The 19955-nt window shown below is 54.5% G+C and overlaps 1 protein-coding gene and 1 long non-coding RNA gene across 4 annotated transcripts; one reads left to right on the top strand and one right to left on the bottom strand.

The window, feature by feature from the left end:
• The first annotated feature begins 96 nt into the window (after positions 1–96).
• Positions 97–14827, top strand: LOC121350338. Of its 2 annotated transcripts, XR_005954653.1 has the most exons (4): positions 97–235; positions 1138–1313; positions 1401–3448; positions 12806–14827. It is a non-coding gene; the product is annotated as an uncharacterized LOC121350338 (long non-coding RNA). The 2 variants fall into 2 exon arrangements; XR_005954652.1 differs by lacking the exon at positions 1138–1313.
• On the bottom strand, positions 1257–6708 carry THY1 (Thy-1 cell surface antigen). Of its 2 annotated transcripts, XR_005954651.1 has the most exons (5): positions 6496–6708; positions 4198–4279; positions 3757–4092; positions 2738–3240; positions 1257–2348 (listed from the first exon to the last, which is right to left on the bottom strand). XR_005954651.1 is itself a non-coding variant. In XM_041461607.1 (4 exons), exons 2-4 carry the CDS (start codon positions 4232–4234, stop codon positions 3128–3130), a joined length of 486 nt encoding a protein of 161 aa, XP_041317541.1. In that variant the 5' UTR covers positions 4235–4279; positions 6496–6708; the 3' UTR covers positions 1257–3127. The 2 variants fall into 2 exon arrangements, 1 of the variants encoding a protein (XP_041317541.1); XM_041461607.1 differs by having other exon boundaries at positions 1257–3240.
• Positions 14828–19955: the final 5128 nt, after the last annotated feature.

Genomic DNA, 19955 nt, shown 5'->3' on the forward strand with positions numbered 1-19955 from the left:
TGTGGGGCCACGTAAAAACACCACCGCAGAAATTCAGGGCTCAGGTTACCAGCCAGATAAATATAGTGTCTTTATCTGACCTCACAGGGCGCTGAAATGCTCCTCTCGCATTCCAGCTTGGGGAGGCTTAAAGGGGACGCGAACCCGGGGGGGCTGGTGGCCCACGGCAAGGGGGTGCCGCGAGGGGAGGCTGCGGGGCAGCGGGGGCTGTGCCAATGGAGGAGGAGGACGGAGGGTAAGCGTGAGGAAGGGAGAGATTTGTGGAGGGAGGTCGAGGTCCAGGAGGGAAAGGATAGAGGGAGGGTTAAGGGAGGGAGAGGGGGGGCACACGACTTGGTGTGGGGGGAGGGAGGCACAAAAAAGGGGTGGTCGTGGCTGCCAGCAAGGTTTGGAGTAGAGAATCAGGGTGAGGGGAGGAGCTGGACTGGGTTTGCCCGCTGTGGGGTGAGCTGTAGGGAGAAGAGCCCCCTAAACCTTCAGCAAAGGTGGGCATGGGGCAGCTGGCGTGGCATGGCCACCCCTCATGGATCCATGGGGACACCGGGGCGCCGCTCCGGGACGCCTGACCCGCCCAGCCTACGGCACCTGCGTGGCCGTGACTCAGCGAGCACCTGCTGGGGATAATGGGGAGGGATGTAATTAGGGTGGCATCTTCCTCCCTCCCTCCCGCCTGGCTCCAGCCCTTAAACAGGGAGGGAACGCGTCGGGGCGTCGCTCTGGGAGGTGGCGCAGGGTCACCAATGGTGTTAAGGGGTGGTGGCAGTCTCCTGCTGGTGGCTCCTGGTGCCAGGGTTGACTCTGGGCAGGGCAGTGTATGGCTGCTCCAGAGGACACGGGAGCCCTTGGCAGCCCCCCAGGCAGCGTGTGGGCACGGGGGCTCCAGCAGGACCCTGGTGTGACGGGCACAGGAGCTTTGGGACACGTGCACACCCAGCCCCGCTCCCATGGCCACTTCCATCCCTGGCAATTCCCTCCCCAGAGGACGGATGGGCCAGCATACTGTGGGCAGTAGGTGGCCTCTGAGATGGAGGTGGGGGTTTAGAGACAGGGATAGGGACAAAGGGTCTGGGTCCAGTTGGGCAGGAGGGGGTTGCTCTGCCCAGGAAAGTTGCCCCTCTGCCTGCTTCTCTCCCACAGACATTGGGGTGCTGGAGGCACAGGAGGGTTGCCTGGGGAGCTGTACCCCTCGGCAGGGTCCTGGTGCCCTGCCCCACACAGCCCTTGTCCCCACCACCGCACACACGGGCGCCTGTGGCTCCAACACACAACCTAGGTAGGGTTTTATTGTGCAGACAGAGGAACACTCCTGGATGGTAAGGTGGTTTTTTTTGTTGTTGTTGTTGCTTTTCATAGGGTTCTTTTTTTTTTTTCCCATTTTTTTTTCCCTTTTCCCTTAACAGAATTTCTTTGACGACAAGCTGTGGAAACAACTACAAATGTTCACAAAAAAATGAGACTCGAGCCGCGTCCGCGCTCTGCCGCTGGGCTCTGCGCTTGCCCCGGCGCTCGCCAGCACGCCCAGGGAGCTGGGCACAGCCAGGCCTCAGCTGGGCACGGCCTCAGCAGCACTAGACAGCAAGCAAGCAGGCAGGGATGGGCAGGGGATGGGCACGGGGGTAGGAAGCAGCTCTGGAGAGGAGCAAGGAGTGGGGAGCAGCTGCTGTGTATTGCTCTCAGCCGTGGTGGCACAGCCCGGGCTGCACGGGTCTCACAGCTGGGGTTCACCCCATGCACCTGGATGCTCCTGCCTGCCTCTTCCTTTCCCTGTGTCCTCCCCTGAGTGAGGCTCCTCGGGGTCCCGTGGGCATCCAGGTAGCAGATCTGAACTGTGCTGGCCATCCCTGTCCTTGCTCTCGCCAACCCCTGGCACCATCCTGGCCTTACCGAGGTTGTGGGCTGCCCTTCCATCCTTTGCTGCTCTTAAAGGGAGACAGGGAAATGCTGAAAGGTAGGAGGGAGAAGGGAGGGGGCACACAGGCTCCTCCCAGGAGCATGGTGGGATTTGAGGAAGACTGCTCTGCCTCTCTATGAGGAAGGACTGGGGTCCCCAGATGTTCCCTTAGGGAAGACAAGGTGCCAGTGCCGGGAAGTCCCTATGGAGACCCTGGGGTCACACTCCCAGAGGAGAACCCCCTCCCCACCAGCCAGCTGGGGTGCAGCTCTGAGAGCCCTGGGGCAGGCAGTGGGGCTGTGGCTAGCTCAGAGAGGCTCTGCTTGCCTCCACTGGTGCTGGCAGCAATTCTCTCGTCACAGCTAAGGGCTGGTCCCCGGGGAGAGCGAGTGATGTCTGGCTCGGGCAGCCCAAAGGAACCAGATGGTGTCTGGAGGAGGCCTCACTTCCAGCTCAGCTGTAAGAAACAGATTAGGAAAAACTTGTTGCCGAAGCACATTTGCACTGAGCCCGTTCCCAGGGCCCCAGAGGAGCCCTAAGGAGGCAGGGGAGCTTCATGGTGTCTCCTAGACCTGCTCCTCTCTCTCCTCCCCCAGCCTGCCAGGCCCAGCAGCATCCCATGGCTCCCCTGCTCACTGAGACAGGAGTAATTTTGTGCCCTCTCCCAGCCGTGGCAGCTCAGGTGAGAGGAGCAGGGTGAGGAATAAGTCACCCGGGTGGCAGGCAGGGTAGGTGGGGACACCAAGAGCCCTGTCACCTCCAGGAGCCACAGCACACCACCCACCACAAGCACAGCACCCACCATGGGCACCCTCTGCATGCTTTCGCATCACCCCTCTCTCTTACCTGCCAATCCAGCTGTCTTTCCCCACTTGAGAACAGGCAAACCCCAAGAGTTAAAGGGATGGGACAAGCGAGGCTGAGGCCTCCAGTGCTCCCAGCACAAGCAAACCAGCCAGCCTACGGAGCGGGGAGGCGCGATGGGAGAAGCAACGCTGCCTAGCAGAGCCACCATGCTTCGGAGCGGGGCGTGTGTGCATGGGATGGTGGGCCTCGGCACAGGATGGTGGTTAGCGTTAATATACGGCTAAATAGAGATAACACAGAGAGGTTTCACGGCTTCCAGACGCTTCAGCTTCTCTTTCCAGGGGCTGCGAGGAAGGCGGGGTGGCTGGGGTGCTCAGTGTGTGCGTGCGTGTGTGTGCGAGCGCTGTGAGTGTGTGTGTGTTTCGCCTTTCAGAGGGACACGAAGTCCACGGCTTGCAGGAGAGGCAGGGAAAGGAGCAGCAGCAGGAGCCACGAGGTGTTCTGGATCAAGAGGCTGAAGCCGGCGCATTTCTCCAGTTTGTCTGTGAGGAGAAGGAATGGGGAGGGAGAGAAGAGAGGCAATGAAATCCCTCGGGAGTTCTAATGGTACTGGAACACAGCTTCTTGCAATGCAGCACGCCCCATCCTGGCCTGTTTCCCTCCTAACATGTAGCAGCAAAGATTTTTTGAGACCCTGAGAAGCATAACCCTGCCTGTGCCTGACTGAGGTGACAAGTGGATGGGCACCAGGTGAGACAAAGGTCTCTGCATCTGGAGGAGTGCTCCTGTGGGATGCAGGTGTGGAGGATCCCCACTGTCCTCTCTATGAGAGGATATCTAGGCAATGTGCCCGAGGTGGGACCCAAGAGAGGCAGGAAAAGCACTGTGAGATGGGGTAGAGTGAGTCCATCTGTGGGATGAAACCCACCTGAAGGGCATGTAAGGGTTAGGACATAATTTATGGACTCAGGGAGGATCTGGGGACAGGGAGTTGTGGTGTTCTCTGCTGGTCGGAGTAGGTGGGAAGGACTGAGGCCAGGTGCTACTGCCTGTCTCACCTTTGATAACAGTGATGTTCTTTATCTGGTTGCCGGTGTAGTCGTTGGTGGCCTTCAGCTCGCACATGTAGATGCCCTCATCGCTGGTGGTGAAGCTCTGCAGGTGGAGGCACACCAGGTTCTTGTGCATGGTGACGTTGGCTCGGCTCCGGTAGATGTTCTCGGAGACGCTGATGGTGCTGTGGATGACGTGCTTCCTGTTGTCCTTGGTGATGCTGAACTCGTAGGTCAGGGGGTTGTCGGTTTTGTTCTCATAGCGACAGTCCACGCGCAGGTTCTGGCCCAGCAGGCAGGCACTCAGGTCTTTGATCATCTGGCAGTTGGCGGCCTGGAGGACTGGGGAGAGGCAGGAGGGGGTTGGACAGGGAACAGCGAGATCTGGGGGTGCCCATACAGCCTCCAGGCTGGTGTGGGCTGAGCAGGGAGCAGGGAGGGATGTACCTGTCAGGATGACAGCAATGCCCACGGTGGGGTTCATCTTGCTGCTGAGGTGCCCAGGGGGGGCTGTCTCTGAGAGGGGAACCTGGGCAGGGGGAGAGAGAGGCAATTAGCCAGGCCACTGCCCCATGGGTGTGGGCACTCGGTGGTGCAGGCTGCCCTTCTTGCATAGCCGATGCTCTAGCGCCTGCTCCTCCTCGCCAGTGTCTGGTTCACTGCACAGAGCCTGGCTGGCACTGCACCCAGCTGGGGAATCAGGCACTGTGTGTCTGCCCAGCATCATCTTTGCACATGCCCAGGCAATGCCCCATCCACACTTTGTTTTCCCTGTCCAGATCCCCCCCAGCAGACATTAAATGAGCGTGGCCAGACCTGCAGCAAGGCCTGCATGTCCAGTCTCCTCCCCCTTTTGCCCCATGGCCAGCCAAGGTTTGGATAGGTGAAACCAGGCTGCACCCCAGTGCCCGCACACTTTGACCAGAGGTCTGTGGCTCATGGTGAGGGGGCTGCCAGCTGAGGGACCCTCTTTGGGGGCAGTGGGTGCCCGCCCTGCCAGTTCTTGAGCAGCTCCAGCGGGTGAGCTCAGCAAGGATGAGTCATTGCGATGCAGTGAGGGAAAGGGGCCAAGAGCAGTGAGGAAGAGGGACACAGCAGCTGGACAGTGAGCCAAGACCACCGAAAGATGGCACAAAGCCTCCAGGAGCTGAGCTCAGCCTGCCTGGCCATGGTGTGGAAGGGGTTTGGGTGGCAGCATCCACTGAGTCCCTGCCCAATGCCTGTCTCTCTCCAGGCTGTGTGTGTGGGTAAGGGGCCCGTGATGTGCCATCCAGACACCAGGGCTGCTGATTCCAGTCAGCCCAATGCAGCCACAAGGAATCAATTAAAGATTTGCAGCCTGGCCAAGCAGCCGCGTGGGGAATCCAGCCGCAGACATGCGGAATGGAGGGACAGTGTGGGGGAGCAGCGAGGCAGCCGGGCTGAAGGACACACCAAGCATCCTGCAGTCAGCTCTCCAGGCTGGCCATGTGGGGCCAGGTCCAAGAGGGGGAGCTGATAAGCCAGCCCTTCGTAACTCCAGGCTGGCAGAGGGGACAACAGCCCCTCAGTTTGCTCCCTCTGAGCCTAGCAAAGCATCCAGGGAAGAGCTAGGAATTGCCTGTACCACAGCCAGCTACATTTTTCTATTTCACAATTTTTGGGTTTTTCATATAACGTTCCGAGAGGAAATACCAAACCCATTTGCTCACCCTGAAGCTCTGAAAAGTCTCTTTATCCAGAACCCTAAACCCTGGCCAGGAGGAAAAATTCTCTTCTCTTTGATCTTGACACCCAAGAGGTTGCCAGTGGGGTAAATGCTTGAACCTCTGGATTCCTAGAAACTGTCCCTCCATCCCTTGCTTTGCCATTTCCCAGCATTAATCTGCTCCCTTTTGAATGTCCTGGGACACTATCTAGGTCATAGCCTGGCTTTCCTCCAGAAAATCCAAGCTCCCAGAGAGGGGGTTTTCCTCCCACCTATGTGCCCAAACACTCAGATTTTCTAGGCTCTGGGTTGATAGCCCTTGGACCCCTCTTCTCCTGCCAGCAGTGCTGGGAGCAGAGCAAGCCAGGTAACTCTCACTCCTGCATGATCCCAGGGGTTTGGCGTAGGGACAGGACTCAGGGGGATGGTGGCATTTGCGGGGCTCCAGCTCTTAGAGGGCAAAGTTCCTGGCGTGGTCCCGACCTGCTCGGGGTCACACCATGGTGGTACCTACCCCCTGTGCCCAACAGCGTGACAGGCTCAGAGTGACAAACGAGCTGCAGGGATGGGGACGGGGGCGTGCAGAGCCAGGCTGGTGGGCTGACGGACCGCAGAGCCGCAGGATCCTGGCTGTGCCGGGGGGTGGCTGCCAGCAAAAGGGGTGCACGGGGACGCGGGGCGCAGGGAAGAGCGATCGGGCGACCCTCGAGAGGGGCAGGAGGGCTCGGGGTGGGCGAGCTCCCCCCCTGCAGCAGCGCAGAGCGGGAGCGCGGCTGCGGTGCGGGCGTGCGCACGGGCGCGCCCACCGGGAATGCCGCAGTCCCGAGCCGAGGGTGGGGGGCACCGGCAGCGGGGCGAGAAGCTGAGCCCATCCCCTCCTCCAGCGCGCTCCGTCCGGCCGAGCATCCCCCGGGCGAGGGGCGAGATGCCCCCGGTGCCACCGCGGCGCCCGGCCACTGCGGACCCTCCCCCGCCCGCAGCCCCGCGTTGTGCCCCGAGCCCAGCGGCTGCTCCCGGCCCGGCAGCGTGCGGGGCGCTGCGGGGCGGCCGGTGCTTACCTGCGGGCGCTGTCCGGTGCTGCCCGCTGCCTGCGGGGCTGCCGGCGCTGTCCGGGGCTGCCCGGCGGGCTGTGGGCGCGGCGCTCCCGCAGTCTGGGCAGGGCTGGGCGGGCGGACCCAGCGAATGGGGACCGGGAGGCGTCACTGAGGCTCGGCCCCCGGCCCTGCGGTGGGGGGCGGTGCGGGGGGGCCCTGCCTCTGCGGGACTCGGACGCCCCCGCCCCGGACAAGGGGCGCGCACTGATGCGGAAGGTGCCGTTCGCCCCCCTTATGTTCCCCAGGAAGGGCGACACATCCCTATCGCCATGGGAACATCATTTTGCGGAAGAGATGCCAACCCTCATCTTCCCCGGCAGCGTGGGAGGTGTTTTGCTGGGAAAGGAGGATGGTTGGGAAGGGGGAAAGGAGCTTGGTGTGGGCTTTGCTGAGGAGGGGGCAGAGGTATCATCCTCTGCCACCAAATGAGTTCAGCTCAGGTGCTCCAAGAGGCCACTCTGCACCAGGTCACCACAGGTCTCCTCCATGTGGGAAATAATTGTGAATCAATGATTCACAATGCTGAATCAAAGAATCACACAATCATTTAATTTGGGAAGGATCTTTAACACCATCAAGTCCAACTGCTAACCCAATGCTGCCAAATCTACAGCTAAGCCATGGCCCCAAGTGTCACATCTACAGGCTCTGTCTGTGATGGCATTGGACACAGACCTTCAGTTTTCAGCCCAGGTCTGGTGACAATGAGGACACAGCAAGGTTTTCCTCCCCACAGGCTCCCATCAGCATGTTTGGAAAGGGGATAAGCAGAGCTGCATTTGCCCAGGCAAAATGGCTTTGGATCCAGAAAGCAGCCTGGGACAAGACCTCTTCCCTGGTCTTTGTCAAGGTCATGACAGCAGAGGAAGGCAGCAGCAGGGAGCTGTTCTCCCTGGGAGTTTGGGTCCAGAGGTATCCCAGGAAGGCACAGAAACACACAGGATAGCCTGCCCTGCCCTCACCTCCTCCCACAGCCCTGGCTGGGCCCTGCTAAAAGGGCTGACACTGGGAAAGTTGATATAAAAGTCATGTTCTCCTCCAGCAGAACCTGATCCCAGGTGACACTCGAGTGCTGAGGTTTTGCAAGCTGGCTGTGCAGGGGGTTTTGCTAATTCCACAGAAGCTTGGCTGTGGCTGCTTGCTTACTACATGGGCTGCAGGTGTGCTGGCCCAAACAGGGACAGCCCCCCAAGCTGGCCAGGGGGCCTGTGGTGCCCTGGGAGTGTTCAGCAGGGTCCCAGTGTGCTGCCATGAGGAGGGCAAAGAGCTGACCCTTGTGGCAGTGGGGTGTTGAAGGCACTGTGGCAGCATGACACACCACACTGCTGGCTCAGTCTGGCAGGGCTGGCTATGGATGGGAGGAGAGGCATGGCAAAACAACAGGGAAAGATACCGAGACTGGAAGCAGACGGATGCAAAGGCAAAGAGACAGACATGAGGCATGCTGCAATGTTGTTGTCAGGGGGGAAAATATTGCAAGCACAAGGTCTACATCCAAACACAGCTGTGATGTGGGGCAGCACATTTAACCACACACACACACACACACACACACTCTCACTCACACGTGGGTCCTTTTCACATTTAGCCTCACATCTCCATAAGCTGCATCTCCTCCGCATCCCCACCCTCAACTGCAGCTATTGCACAGTGAACCAGGGAATTCAAGCTCCAATTACTGGCTTCTAGAGGCATGCAGTGGCCCAAGTCCCACTGCGAGAGATTTGGGCTTCCTTTCAGTCTCTGGCTGTAGAGGCAGGCGTGAGTGTGCAGTATCTGGGCAGTGCTGGCAGCCACTGTCCTGCCTACGTGTTTGCAGGAGGCTCCTTGCAGAGGTTTTCCCTTTTGCTGCAGATTGCAGCCTGGCTGCTATCCCTAAACCAGAGAAAAGCACCCAAGTCACACCTAATGCAGAGGCCTCCGGATAGCAGCCAGAGGAAAGGAGTGGGGAGGAGAAAACCTAATGGAGAGGAGGGCAGGCAGTGTTTGCAGTGGTGGGTGTCAGTCAGGGAGACAGACAGCAAGAGGGACAAGGAGGCAGCCAAACAGGCACAGTGCAGCACAGCAGTGCAGACACCAGCAGGAACGAGTGGATGCGGCAGGACAGACAGACCAGCAGGCAGAAGCAGGGCACAGACAGCTTCCCTGGGAGCTCAGAGCAGCCAAACTGCCCCTGGATCCTCTCTGGAGAGAAAGCCAGGGCATGTGGGTGTTCCTGCTCCCAATAGCTCAGTAGCTGCAGGAGGCAGGCTAGGAGCAGAGGCTCTGAGGGGCATCATGACTCGGGTGTCTGGTGATGCTGCAGCAATTAAAACCTGGCCTTGCCCAAGGACATCCTGCTGCAGGAGACACCCTTCTAGGAGAAAGGTGGATGCACATCCTTCCCAAGAGGAACATTTCTGCCCTGCCCTCAGCCTATCCCAAACACAGGAATTGGAGAGTCTCTCCCTTTTCCTCCTGCTCATGAATCACAGCACAGCAGCACACCCTGGGTCCTGCTCAAAACAATGCCCACACAGCAACCATTTGCTCCCACGCTGCCAGTTGCTGGGGAGAGGTGATGTAAGGACACGGACAACAGGACCTGGGGGCAGCCGTGCTGTGGAAAGACCCCTGACACCCTCCCCAAGGCCATTAGAGCTGAGGAGTTGCAACATCAGTGGTAGAGCTGCAGAGATCACAGCCCAAGGAGTGACTGCCTCATGGCTCAGCCCCTGCCCCAGAGACAGGAGGGCTGCAAAGGGTTTGCTCCTCACTGCATTAAGCCAAACCCAGGCCCTTCCCACCCCATCTTTGAGGTGACAAGGAAGGGAGGCTGCAGAAGAGCTGTGCCCTTGATTGGAGGGACAGAATGGCCCTTGGGAGCCCAGTGAGGCCCCACAGATGCTAAATGTAGCACGGCCCAGATATTAAGCCCCTGGGCTTTGTGGCAGTGCTGCACAGAGCAGGGGTGGAGGAGACTGTGCTCCCCTGCTTCCTGCAGGTAGCACAGAGCCAGGGAAAACAGGGGCAGGCAGGACTCCTGCTGCAACACTGCCTGGGGTCGCATCAGCCTGGCAAAGGAGATGGCTGGCACAGAACCCCAGCCTTGGTGGCCTGTACCTGCTTTGTGCCTGTGTCCTGCATAAAGAGAACCCCAGAGAATGAAGATCTCTAACAGTGATGAGGGCTAAGCAGTGCCTGTGAGCAATCAGCTCCAGCCCTGCACTGACACACTTGCCAGCAGGAACATCCCTCGCTTCCCCGTTTGCTGCACACTCTATCCTGGAGCTGCCTCGTAGCTCCTGGCTCTGTGCTCACAACCAGTCATCACATGAGTGCCCCAAAGTGGGAATGTTGTCAAGGGGCTTCTCTGGGAGGCTGCCAGCACTAAGCATTCACTACAGTGTAGGATCCTCCCCAGTAAATCCTGTTTCACCTGCACTGCTGCCTTCCCAGCCTACTGGGATCCACCAGACAAGACCCAGCAGTGGAGCTGTCCTGCCAAAGCAGAGCAGAGCCATTGTCCCTGGAGCCTGATATCCATCTGGAGGAGGAGCTGACTATCTCTGTCTGCCTCCCGCCCAAGGCCACTAAAATCTCTTTGCAAGTCTTAGGAATCCTTGTGGGAGCCAGCCAGGACACGAGGAGCCAGCTCAGCCTGGAAGAGGAGGTTGACTGAGGTAGAGAGCTCTTAGTTTGCTCCATCTGCTCTCCAGACTGAGTGGGAAGGGTGCTTGGCTGCCTGCTCCAGCCTCCTCCTCACCGCCTCCCATCACATCCTGTTAGTTCTCAGCAGGGGCTGGGTTTTTTGGGAGAGCTGCTTTCTGCACTGTGCCCTGCAAAGCGGATCTCTGCTGAGCTGTGAGCAAGACTCATCCCTGCGGGCGGGAGAGGCATCTCTGCCAGTTGAGCCAGGCAGGTCTGGCAGGTAAATACTGGCTCAGTTTGCAGACCTTACCTGCAGGGTCAGTAGCCACAGGGCCTGTATTTCAAGCTCTCTGCAAGGTGCCACATCCCACCGGCTCTTTGGAGGGGAGTGAACATGGACAAGCTAGAATTGGGAAAAGGTGCCACTTCAGGTGGTGAAACTCCCCTCTGCCACCTGCTGAACACCTGTGACACCACCACCCTCACTCCCTTTAAAATGGGGAGTACCTGTGGGACTGATACGGGATGTGCAGCACTGGAAGCCCCAGGAGGGAACTGATTCCCAGACAAACCTTAAGCCCCTTTGTTTTACAGAAACTTACACATGTTGGAAAGGAGATGCTGCTGGGGGCCTCCAGGAGGTGCTGGACAGAGAAAGAGCACAGCATCATTTCTGCTTCCCATCCCCAGCCATGCTTTCCCCTCTATCTCAGGAGAGATGACTAATGCAAGTTACAGAAAGTGGAAATAGCTTCCTTGATTATTCTCTTCCTATCTGCTGGGCCTTAAGGAATAGAAAGTATTTATTAACATTCCTTATTTATGAAGGAACCATTAGGCCAAGGTGGTTAACTCTCACCACACAGGTTCCTAGGGATAGCACTGCAGAAGAACCACAGGAAGCAGCTGCCTGCAGGGTCTCCCAGTGCTCTGAGCCAGTGGGAAGAGGCAGGTTAAATCCAGTCCACAGTTAAATACAGTCTACAACTTCCTCCTGAGGGGCAGCACCAATCTCTGCTCTTTGATGACCAGGGACAGGAGGTGCAGGAATGGCTGGAGCTGTGCCAGGGGAGATTTAGGTTGGATATTAGGAAAAGAGGATGGAGAGGCACTGCCCAGGCTCCCCAGGGAATGGTCAGGGCCCCAAGGCTGCCAGAGCTCCAGGAGTGTTTGGACACTGCTCTCAGGGATGCACAGGGTGGGGCTGTTGGAGCTGTGCTGTGGGAACTCAACGACCCTCCCAACTCAGGATATTCCATGATTCCATAAATAAAGGCAGTTTTGCCCCTTTCCAGCACGGCACAGGGCTCAGTCCTACCCTGAGGCTGTCAGGACCCGGGCAGTGCTGGCAGGGCGGTAGCTGTGGCTACACACACAGAGCTTCCCTTGAGCAGCCACCAGCTGCTCCTGCCCTGGGGTTTGTGTCATCAGCTCCAGCGCTCCCGCCTCTCCCCATTGTTAGCAGGGACAATGGCACATGTGCAGGGCCGGGGGAGAAAGGGCTTTCCCTGCTCTGAGGAGCCCTCCTGCCCCAGCCACACCCGAATGCCTGCAAGAGGAGGAAGAGGAGGAGGCAGCCCTGCGTGCCCACACCGGGCTGTGGCTCCTCCAGGCACTCAGCCAGCCCTGCTCTTTCCCTTCCTGGCATCACAGCCCAAACACCAGCAGCCCTCCAGCCACATCAACCTCTTCTGGTGCACATGGCCACTCAGGGATTCTTCCCAGTCCGTAATGGCAAATTGTTTGGAGCAGGGGGGATTTTCAAGTGCTTCCCAGGCAGCTCAACACCCCTTTGTCGTCTACTCCTGCTTAGGCTGGAGAACCCACAAGTGTCTGGAGCCACAGTCCCCCATCCCTTCCACTGTTGCCTTCAGGGACAGCAAGTGGGTCACTTCACATCCCTGGGGAGCAGTTTTGCCACAGAAAAAAACCACCCTTAAGAAATTCTTTTTTTTTTTTTTTTTTTTTAGTCCAGGCCAACCCCTCTGCTTTGAAATGTTAGTGTAGGAGAGATTGTGGATATAGACAGCACTGTCATAAAGAGGCACTGAGCTTTACAAAAGAGAATCCTAATGTTAGAAAAAAGTTAGAAATGAAAGAGGAACAAAAATATCCGGATTGTAGCAGTGAGAATTTACCCAGGCACGCAAGGAACTGTGCTAGTGAGTACTCATCTCTCTCAGCTATCACTTATTATCCATTATCATTAATTATTTATTATCTATTATCTATTGTTATTATCAATTACTTACATTTTTATTATTTATTACTATCTACAGTACCTAAAACTCAGCAAGTGGAGGCTCTGCCACATGGAGAATTCTTTATGTTTGGTCAAGAATCACAACAAACATGAGTAAAACCAAGTTTTGCTGAGTTTGCTCTCCTATTGCTGAGGAATTCACAGCTGGGAACACCAGGAATAAACAAGAAAAGGCTTAATAAATCTCCCTTAAATGTTGAAATCTTTCTTGCAAAGAGCAAACACCTCCTGTCTGTATTTTATAGAAGAAATGTCTCCCTGTGGCTAGGGGAGCTCAAGCATGTTCCAAAGCAGAAGCATCTGCTGTAACATTTATGCCTAAGGGGTTTGAGATCCTGCCAGTCAGCACTTGATTACAACTCACTCTCATATTCTTTTCAGATAATTCACAGAAATCTGCCCATAAGATGTCAGCCGTAGCAGGGTAACGGACACCAAAGCATGGTAACAAATATGCATTTAGGAACGCCAAGGATGGATAAACACCTCATGACATCACAATCTGCAGCTGCAGGGGAAAACATTAAAGAAATACAGGACAAGTGCAAAAGCATGAGAGAAGAAGGTGTATGAAAAATTGTAAACCAGAAGCTGAAAAAGCATTTTATTGAGGGAAAAGAAGATGGGGGAAGAGAGAAAAAAAAGTCACAGCTGCTGCTCCTGGGGAGAAAAAAAGAGAAGGATTTCGTGAATACTGACATAAAGAGGCTTTCTCCAGTAACAATAAAACTGCTGTAAAAAAACAAAAAACAGGTTGAGAGACAAGACCACCACAGCCTTTGTAAAGATGGGCCTTTCTCCAGCCGCTCGGAGCGCCGCTGGCCCGCACACCCCTCACGAACGGCGACGCCGAAGGCTCTGAGGGCTCTGAGGGGAGCAGCGGGAGGCGCCCCCTTGCGGCGCGGGAACAGCGGCGCGGCGGCGGCGCAGCCCCGCCCCGTCTCCCTCACGGCGCCGCCATGGGCTCTCAGTGACGGTCCCCGCGCTCCAGCGGCACTCCAGGCTCCTGCTTCTCCCTCAGTGGCATTCGGGACAATCGCTTTCACTCTCCGTGTCTCTCAGCAAAAGCTTTCAGCGAAACTCGGGGTACCTGCCTGTCCCTCAGCGGCACTCGAGACACCCACTCTGCCCCTTCGTGTCCTTCAGCGAAAGCCCTCTGCGAAGCTCGGGGCACCTGCCTGTCCCTCAGCGACGCTTGGAACACCCATTTTTCCTCTCCATGTCCCTCAGGGCACCCAGGCGACACTCAGGACACCCATTCTGCCCCTCAGAGAAACTTGGGGCACCTGCTTGTCCCTCAGCGACACTCGGGACACCCACTCTGCCCCTCCGTGTCCCTCAGCGAAAGCCCTCAGTGAAACTCAGGGCACCTGCCTGTCCCTCAGTGACATTGGGGACACCCAATTTTCCTCACAGCGCCCCAGGGACACTGCAGGAACCTTCCTCTGCCTCTCTGTCCCTCGGTGTCAATGGGGCACCCACATTCCCCGTCAGTGACCCCTGAAGCCCCTCAATGACAGGGTACCCCACTAGCCCTGGTGACCCCCACAGACCCCTCCTCAGTTCTTGGGGCATCTACTTCTCCCTTCAGTGCCAATAATCTCCAGCACTGCTAAACCTGAGGCCTCTGAGTCATTTAAAGTCCTGAAAAAAATGCATAAGATTATTTTTAAAAAAACCCCAAAATTCCTATTGAAGTTCATATGCTGTCTTAAAACCCTTTGGAACAAGTATGTTCCTAAGCTTTTTGTCGCAAGGATTGACTTATTTACTATGGTTATTTACACATGAACATAAACTGTATTTATGTAGTTCTTTACTGTTGGAAGAGTGGAAGGTGTTTGTGTCAGTCAGTTATGACATGATTTTTCATTTTACTCTTTCCGTGGAATATAATTTTTTATGCCATGGTTTGTGGATTTCAGTTAAAAAACATTGGGTAAGATACTCCAAAAAGCAATATTTTTTAACTTGAAGGACGTACTGATAGTACTTACTTATTTCTGAGGTTACACATTAGTAAATTTAAAAAAAACCCTTAAAGCAAGTTTTTTGTAACCAAAGGAAAACCAGAAAATTCTGTTGGTGTCAATCAGAGGCAGGGATAAAAAGAAATAATAATAATAAGAAAGGCAGGGAATGAATTAGATGAAAACCAGAGGAAAACATTGCTATTATAATCATGCTACACACACGGGGGAAGGCTCTTCTTGCAAAACACACACTTAAGAAAGCAGGGATTTACTAAGCACCACAAACAACATAACCTGCTGTTTACTACAAGAAGAGTAAACAAACACTAGGAACCAACCCACAGCTTCTTTTCGTGCAATTCCTCTCTGTGCTGGCAGGCCAGGGCTGCATTTCTGAAAATATATTGGAAATAAATCACAAGAAGCTCCACTCAGATGAAGCAAAGCGTTGTAAATATGAATTAATCAAGTGTGAAGGGCCAACAAAGATGGTCCATGTGTCCTCCTCACGCAAAGCAATGATTTGATGGAGCCAGCCTCTTCCTCTCAATAATACATGGATTGCTTTTGCTTGGGAGAGATACAAGGGAATCAGAATTCCAGAATGGTTTGAGTTGGAAGGGACATTCTACTCGTGGGGCGTCTCCATCCAGGGAATTCGGAGTGGAAGCAGTAAAAGGAGTGATGAGGAGGGGAAGCGAAGGCACGGTGTTGATCCTGCTGGGAACCACGAGAGTGCAGCATTGCCCTTCGCTAGGCTGGTGCTCGCAGGTGCAGCGGGCACAGGGCGAATTCCTTGTAGGTGAAAACAAATTACACAATCCACCAGTCCTGTGCTTTCTTGATGGAATACAGGCCGTTTGTAGGGCGGGTTTTGGTTTATTTTTTTATGTTTTAATGCTTTTTGCTTTTCAGAGCTTAGGCTGGTGTTCCCTGGCGGGATAGATAGGAGGGGTGAAAGTGAGTTTTGTGAGCTGCACAGCTCTATTTTGTGTACATACTCTTAGGCCTGACTTACTGAAGCGGGGCTTTAGTGGAGATTTCAGTGGGGAGAAGCACTCCCAGCTGTATGGAAAGTAGATGGGAATAATAATAAAATAAAAGTTAAAATCTGCTGATCTCTCTGCAGCTTAGTAGATTGAAATGATGAAAACAACTTCTGAATTCTGGCAGTAGTGTGCTTGGAGTGTGCCATGGGCTCCTCCAAGTTTTATGGTTGCATCAAAGGGGTAAGGGAGACTCTAATGGAGAATGATGGCAGGGAAAGAGAATAGAATCACTGGAAAGCTGGACTGGTAGAGTCATTCAATAAATTATAAGTCTTCCTTCTCTGTCCCAGGCTTTTAAGAACCAGCAATGTTGCTGGCACACATCTGTGTGTGGTGGTGAAGGAGTGAGTGGCTTAGACCTGGGAGCGCTCCTGGATTGTTTTTCCAAGCCTAATATGTCCATCTTCTGCAGGTGTGGACATCTGACCCTGTCTGGATGGCTGTAGACCTCAGTGTTGTGCTTCCTCAGTGCTTCCTGCCTGGCTGCAGCTCAAACTACCTTGACCTACAAAACAATTTCCAGCCCCTTGCTAAACACAACAAAGAACTGTCCATTGATCACTTAAATGTTTTCCAGTCCCCCGTCTAGCCAAACTCTCTCTCTTTGGCACCACTTACCACTCAGTAAACCTCAGCCAGCAGAAAAAAAAAAAAAAAAATTGTTTCCTTGTTTACAAAATAAAAAGAAAAGAATGATTCTCTGATTCAAAGGCCTGGGGACCTTGTTTACCCTCCAGCCTGGAGTGATTTTTTATGGGCAGGTTTATAAACCCCTGCACAGCCAGCTCTGTAGTGCTGACAGACCTTTCAGTGTAGCTGCTTTAACACCTCTGCTCTGACAGGAGCACCACTGTGGATCTCAGGGATGGCAGCAGAACAGACAGACATTTTTGGCTATTGGCAGGCTCATGTGTACTGCAGAGACCTTTATCTTGCTAAGGGAGTGGAGCCCTTTTAGTGTCTTGATGGGGAGAGGGCAGGAATTGGACATGGACAAGGCCAACCATTCCAGTCCTAAAGCTGCCATTATGCCCTGAGTTTTTGAGGCAGAAACTTGGTACAGTGCATAAGGGAAAAGTGTTGGGATGAGCCTTGTTCTAGAGCTGTCACCAGCAGTGTTCTGTCACCAGTGTCACAACACAGCACCTGAAAACTCCTCAATGTTCTTTGTGCCCCCTCTGGCATGTGCTCTTCTGCAGCCTTTGGTTCTTCCTTATCATAAATCCTGTAGGATTTAACTTCTAGCTACTGATCCTTTTGACAGTAATGGACCATTAACTAACTAGACATAAAATTGAAAGTGTAAATCCCTCTGCCTTGGGGAATTAGAAAGCAGGTTTAGGATGCCAGGCCATGAAACGAAGGAGTTCATTGTAATCACAAATGAGGCCTGATTAACTCTGCCTGCCTGGCACCCTGATCTGTGCCAGCTGATGAACACGAGACCAGGAGGTGAGGCTGGTGCTACAGGATATTTGCAAGTGCCAGGGAAAGCCTTTAGTCTTGGTGCTTGAGCTTCTTTATCCCATTGCCAGGACCTTCCCTGTAGGACAGTGTGGGAGTCTGGGCTGCTGAGAAGTTATCTCCAGACACTGATGCTGCTCTGATTGGAAGTTTGGTGTGTTGTCCTTTGTTGGGATAAGGAGAGAAGGGAAGCCCAGAGGTGAAGGTGCCTCTGCCCCTGGGGAACAACAGCAGGGAGAAGGATGAGGTGATGGAGCAGCTCTGCAGGTTGGTGTGTAGCAAGTCCAGTTCCCAGCCCTTCCTGGGCCTCCAGTGACGTCACAGGGCTCTGCTCTGAGTCTGTGGGAGTGAGTTTGCTTCTCTCTCTCTTTTCACTAGACCTTCAGATCAGTGCCCACTGATTAAAAAGTTAATTACCTTCCTCTTGCAGAAATGACTCTGCTTTCAAGGTCTCCCAGGCCCTTAATTGAGCATCTTTCTTTGACAGAACTTTTGATTGAATTGCAGTGAGTCACCATCAGAGCCAGGATGGCCAGGTCAGATGAAGATGTCTTCAGGGAGCCAACGGGGCTCTGCATGTGCTGAATGGAGTGGTCCCAAACTCCTCAGGAATAAGCGACTGCATCAGAGAGAAGAGAGGGAAGTGGGTTCAAAAGCAGGGCTGGGTGGAGTCTGCATTTCTGTGACCTCCTGGCAAGCGAAGTGCCTGGTGGCTAGTGGTCCCTGCGCACCAGAGCCAGCCCCACCACCTCTGTGTGTTTCAGCACTTCCCTCCTTACCCTGGATCCTGTGGCCACGCTCCTGAGCTGAGTGCCTGTGCCATTCATCATGCCGGCAGCACAAGAGCAACTGGAAAAAGTGTCTGGAATTTATCACCGATGGCAGGAGGTTTTGTCTGTAATAGAAAACATTTTCTCCCTCCTCTCTTCTAGAGCTTTTCTCCTTCCCTTCTCTCATTATTATTATTATTAAGAAGCTTAATGCCATATGTCTTGCTGTTTCATAAATAACCCCTGTAATCAAACAGCACTGGGTAAATGGGCAGTCCGGCTTATGCAATTTGTTTGACAAAATGAATCCAGAAAAATATGAGTCTGTGGAGGAAAGACAAATAGAGCAGCTTGGATGAATGTGTAAACCAAGAGAAAAATGGCTTGGCAGAGCAGCTGATGCTATTTTTATCCATGCAAATGAAGTTTGGGGCTAATTTATTAAAAATACAGTACAGAACTTGCCAGAATGGTCAGTGTCTCCTGGAATGGAGAGCAAGAAAGGTTCTCTGCCTCCTGAGGGTACAGGGGTGCAGCTAAGGAGGGAGTGAGGTGCAGACTGGAGTGTGCTTAAGCTGCCAGAAGGAGGGCTGGGCCTGGAGCATCACCCAGGTGGCAGGAAGGGAGGAGAAACTGCCCTGGGCTGGTGGTCCTGGCATCCATCCATCCATCCATCCATCCATCTCAGATCACAGGGAGATCCCAGAGTTACCTGAGGCTCAGGAGAGCCAGCTCTGGGCTGGGTGCGACCGTGATGAATCCCAGATAGCCAGGGTTAGATCTGTGCCTTCCTGAACAACTCGGCTGTTGCTCCCTGTACCCTGCTCAAGACGTATCTGAGTATCCACGTGAACTTCCTTGGGTAGGAAATGCTGCAAACAGCTCCTGCAAGGCTGTCTCTGCAGTCTCTTCCATGGGAAATCCATCCCAGAAGACAGTGAGAGCCTGTCTCAGCCTGGGAGGTGCTGCAGCCTAGAGGAGAAATCCCTTCATTCTGCAGCAGGGCCCTGCCTCTTCCTCACCATCAGGCGGCAGTACAGGCTCTGGTGCCTGGCCGGGCTGGGAAGTGCAGATGAAGGGGAGCATTCTTTCATTGAAGAGAAGTATCTTGGCTGCTGCTCCCTGCAACTCACCTTTTGTGGATCTGCCCCGTGGCCAAGGCAGCTGAAAAGCTGAATTTTTAATCAAAGCAATGAATTTGTTTCTAGGGAAGTAGGGGTTCTGGAGAGGGGGATGTTTCCCTCCCTTCTCACCTCCTTCCTTCAGAATACTTGAGATATCTTTGCTCTGACTTCGCAAGCACAGCATTGTCCTGTGGGCTCGAAGGGAGGCCTGTGGGATGATGTGCACACGGGGATACAGGAGGAAAAGCAGAGGCTGGGCCTGAGCTGTGTGCTGGAGGCAGGCAAAGCTGCAGTGCAGGTGGCTCACGTGTTGGACTGCACATCCACAGCCAGGGATGCTGGCTCATTAGTCGAGGAAACACCTCTCTCCTTCCTGGCTGCTTCCCTCCTCCTCCTCCAAGTGGGAATGCAGCCCCCATCCTTTTCCCCCATTCTTGGTGTGTATGAGTATTCTTTTTTAAGTGGAAAGCTGAATATTTTAAACAAACACTGCTTAAAATCTATAATTTATGGGCAAGGCTTCAGAAGAGGAGATCATTCATTTCTTGGTGCTGAGGGTGTCTCCATCTGCAGCAGCCCCCACTACTCTGTTCCCAGTTGACTGGTGCAGCATAAGGGATTAGGCTTGGGCATGGCAGCACTGAGCAGCACACTGAAAATTCCCAGCTCTGAATGAAGGAAAACCGGATTTTCTTCTCTTGAAGGCAGGAACAGCTCCAAGCCCTCCATCAGTGGGATAGCCCTCCTGCTTGCCTGCCTGGAAGCAGCTGGCTGGGCCCCGCTTTTGGCCCGGAGCTGGGCTACCTGGCACAGCTCTTGGAATGGGTGTTAGGAATCCGCAGCCCTGCTTCAGCTCCCAGCTCACCCCTTACTTAAAATATGAGGGAGTCAAGGTACAGGTGAGCAGTCTGAGCTGGCAGAGGCTGAGCTCCCAGAGCTGGCAGGTCAGACATGATGAGAAGCTGAATCAGGATCTGAACTTGAGCTTACAGGCACTGCTGGGCAGTGGGAGACCCCAGGTCACTGGGAGAAGACCCTCCCTCTGCTGTCCTTCTCCTCTCTGTGCCCCTGCATGTTCCCCAAGCTGAGCTGCATGAGGGAGAATTCCAGGCTTGTTCGTTAATGGGAGCAGAGAGACTTTTGCTTCGATT

Source organism: Pyrgilauda ruficollis, unplaced genomic scaffold (assembly GCF_017590135.1).
Source record: "Pyrgilauda ruficollis isolate IOZ18807 unplaced genomic scaffold, ASM1759013v1 scaffold15, whole genome shotgun sequence".
Lineage (NCBI taxonomy): Eukaryota > Metazoa > Chordata > Aves > Passeriformes > Passeridae > Pyrgilauda > Pyrgilauda ruficollis.

Coding starts and splice junctions, on each gene's coding strand:
- THY1 (XM_041461607.1), bottom strand. CDS start 4,234: ATGAACCCCACCGTGGGCATTGCTGTCATCCTGACAG. Junction 4,093..4,197: donor CATTGCTGTCATCCTGACAG/GTACATCCCTCC, acceptor GCCTCTCCCCAG/TCCTCCAGGCCGCCAACTGC. Junction 3,241..3,756: donor GAACATCACTGTTATCAAAG/GTGAGACAGGCA, acceptor TTCTCCTCACAG/ACAAACTGGAGAAATGCGCC.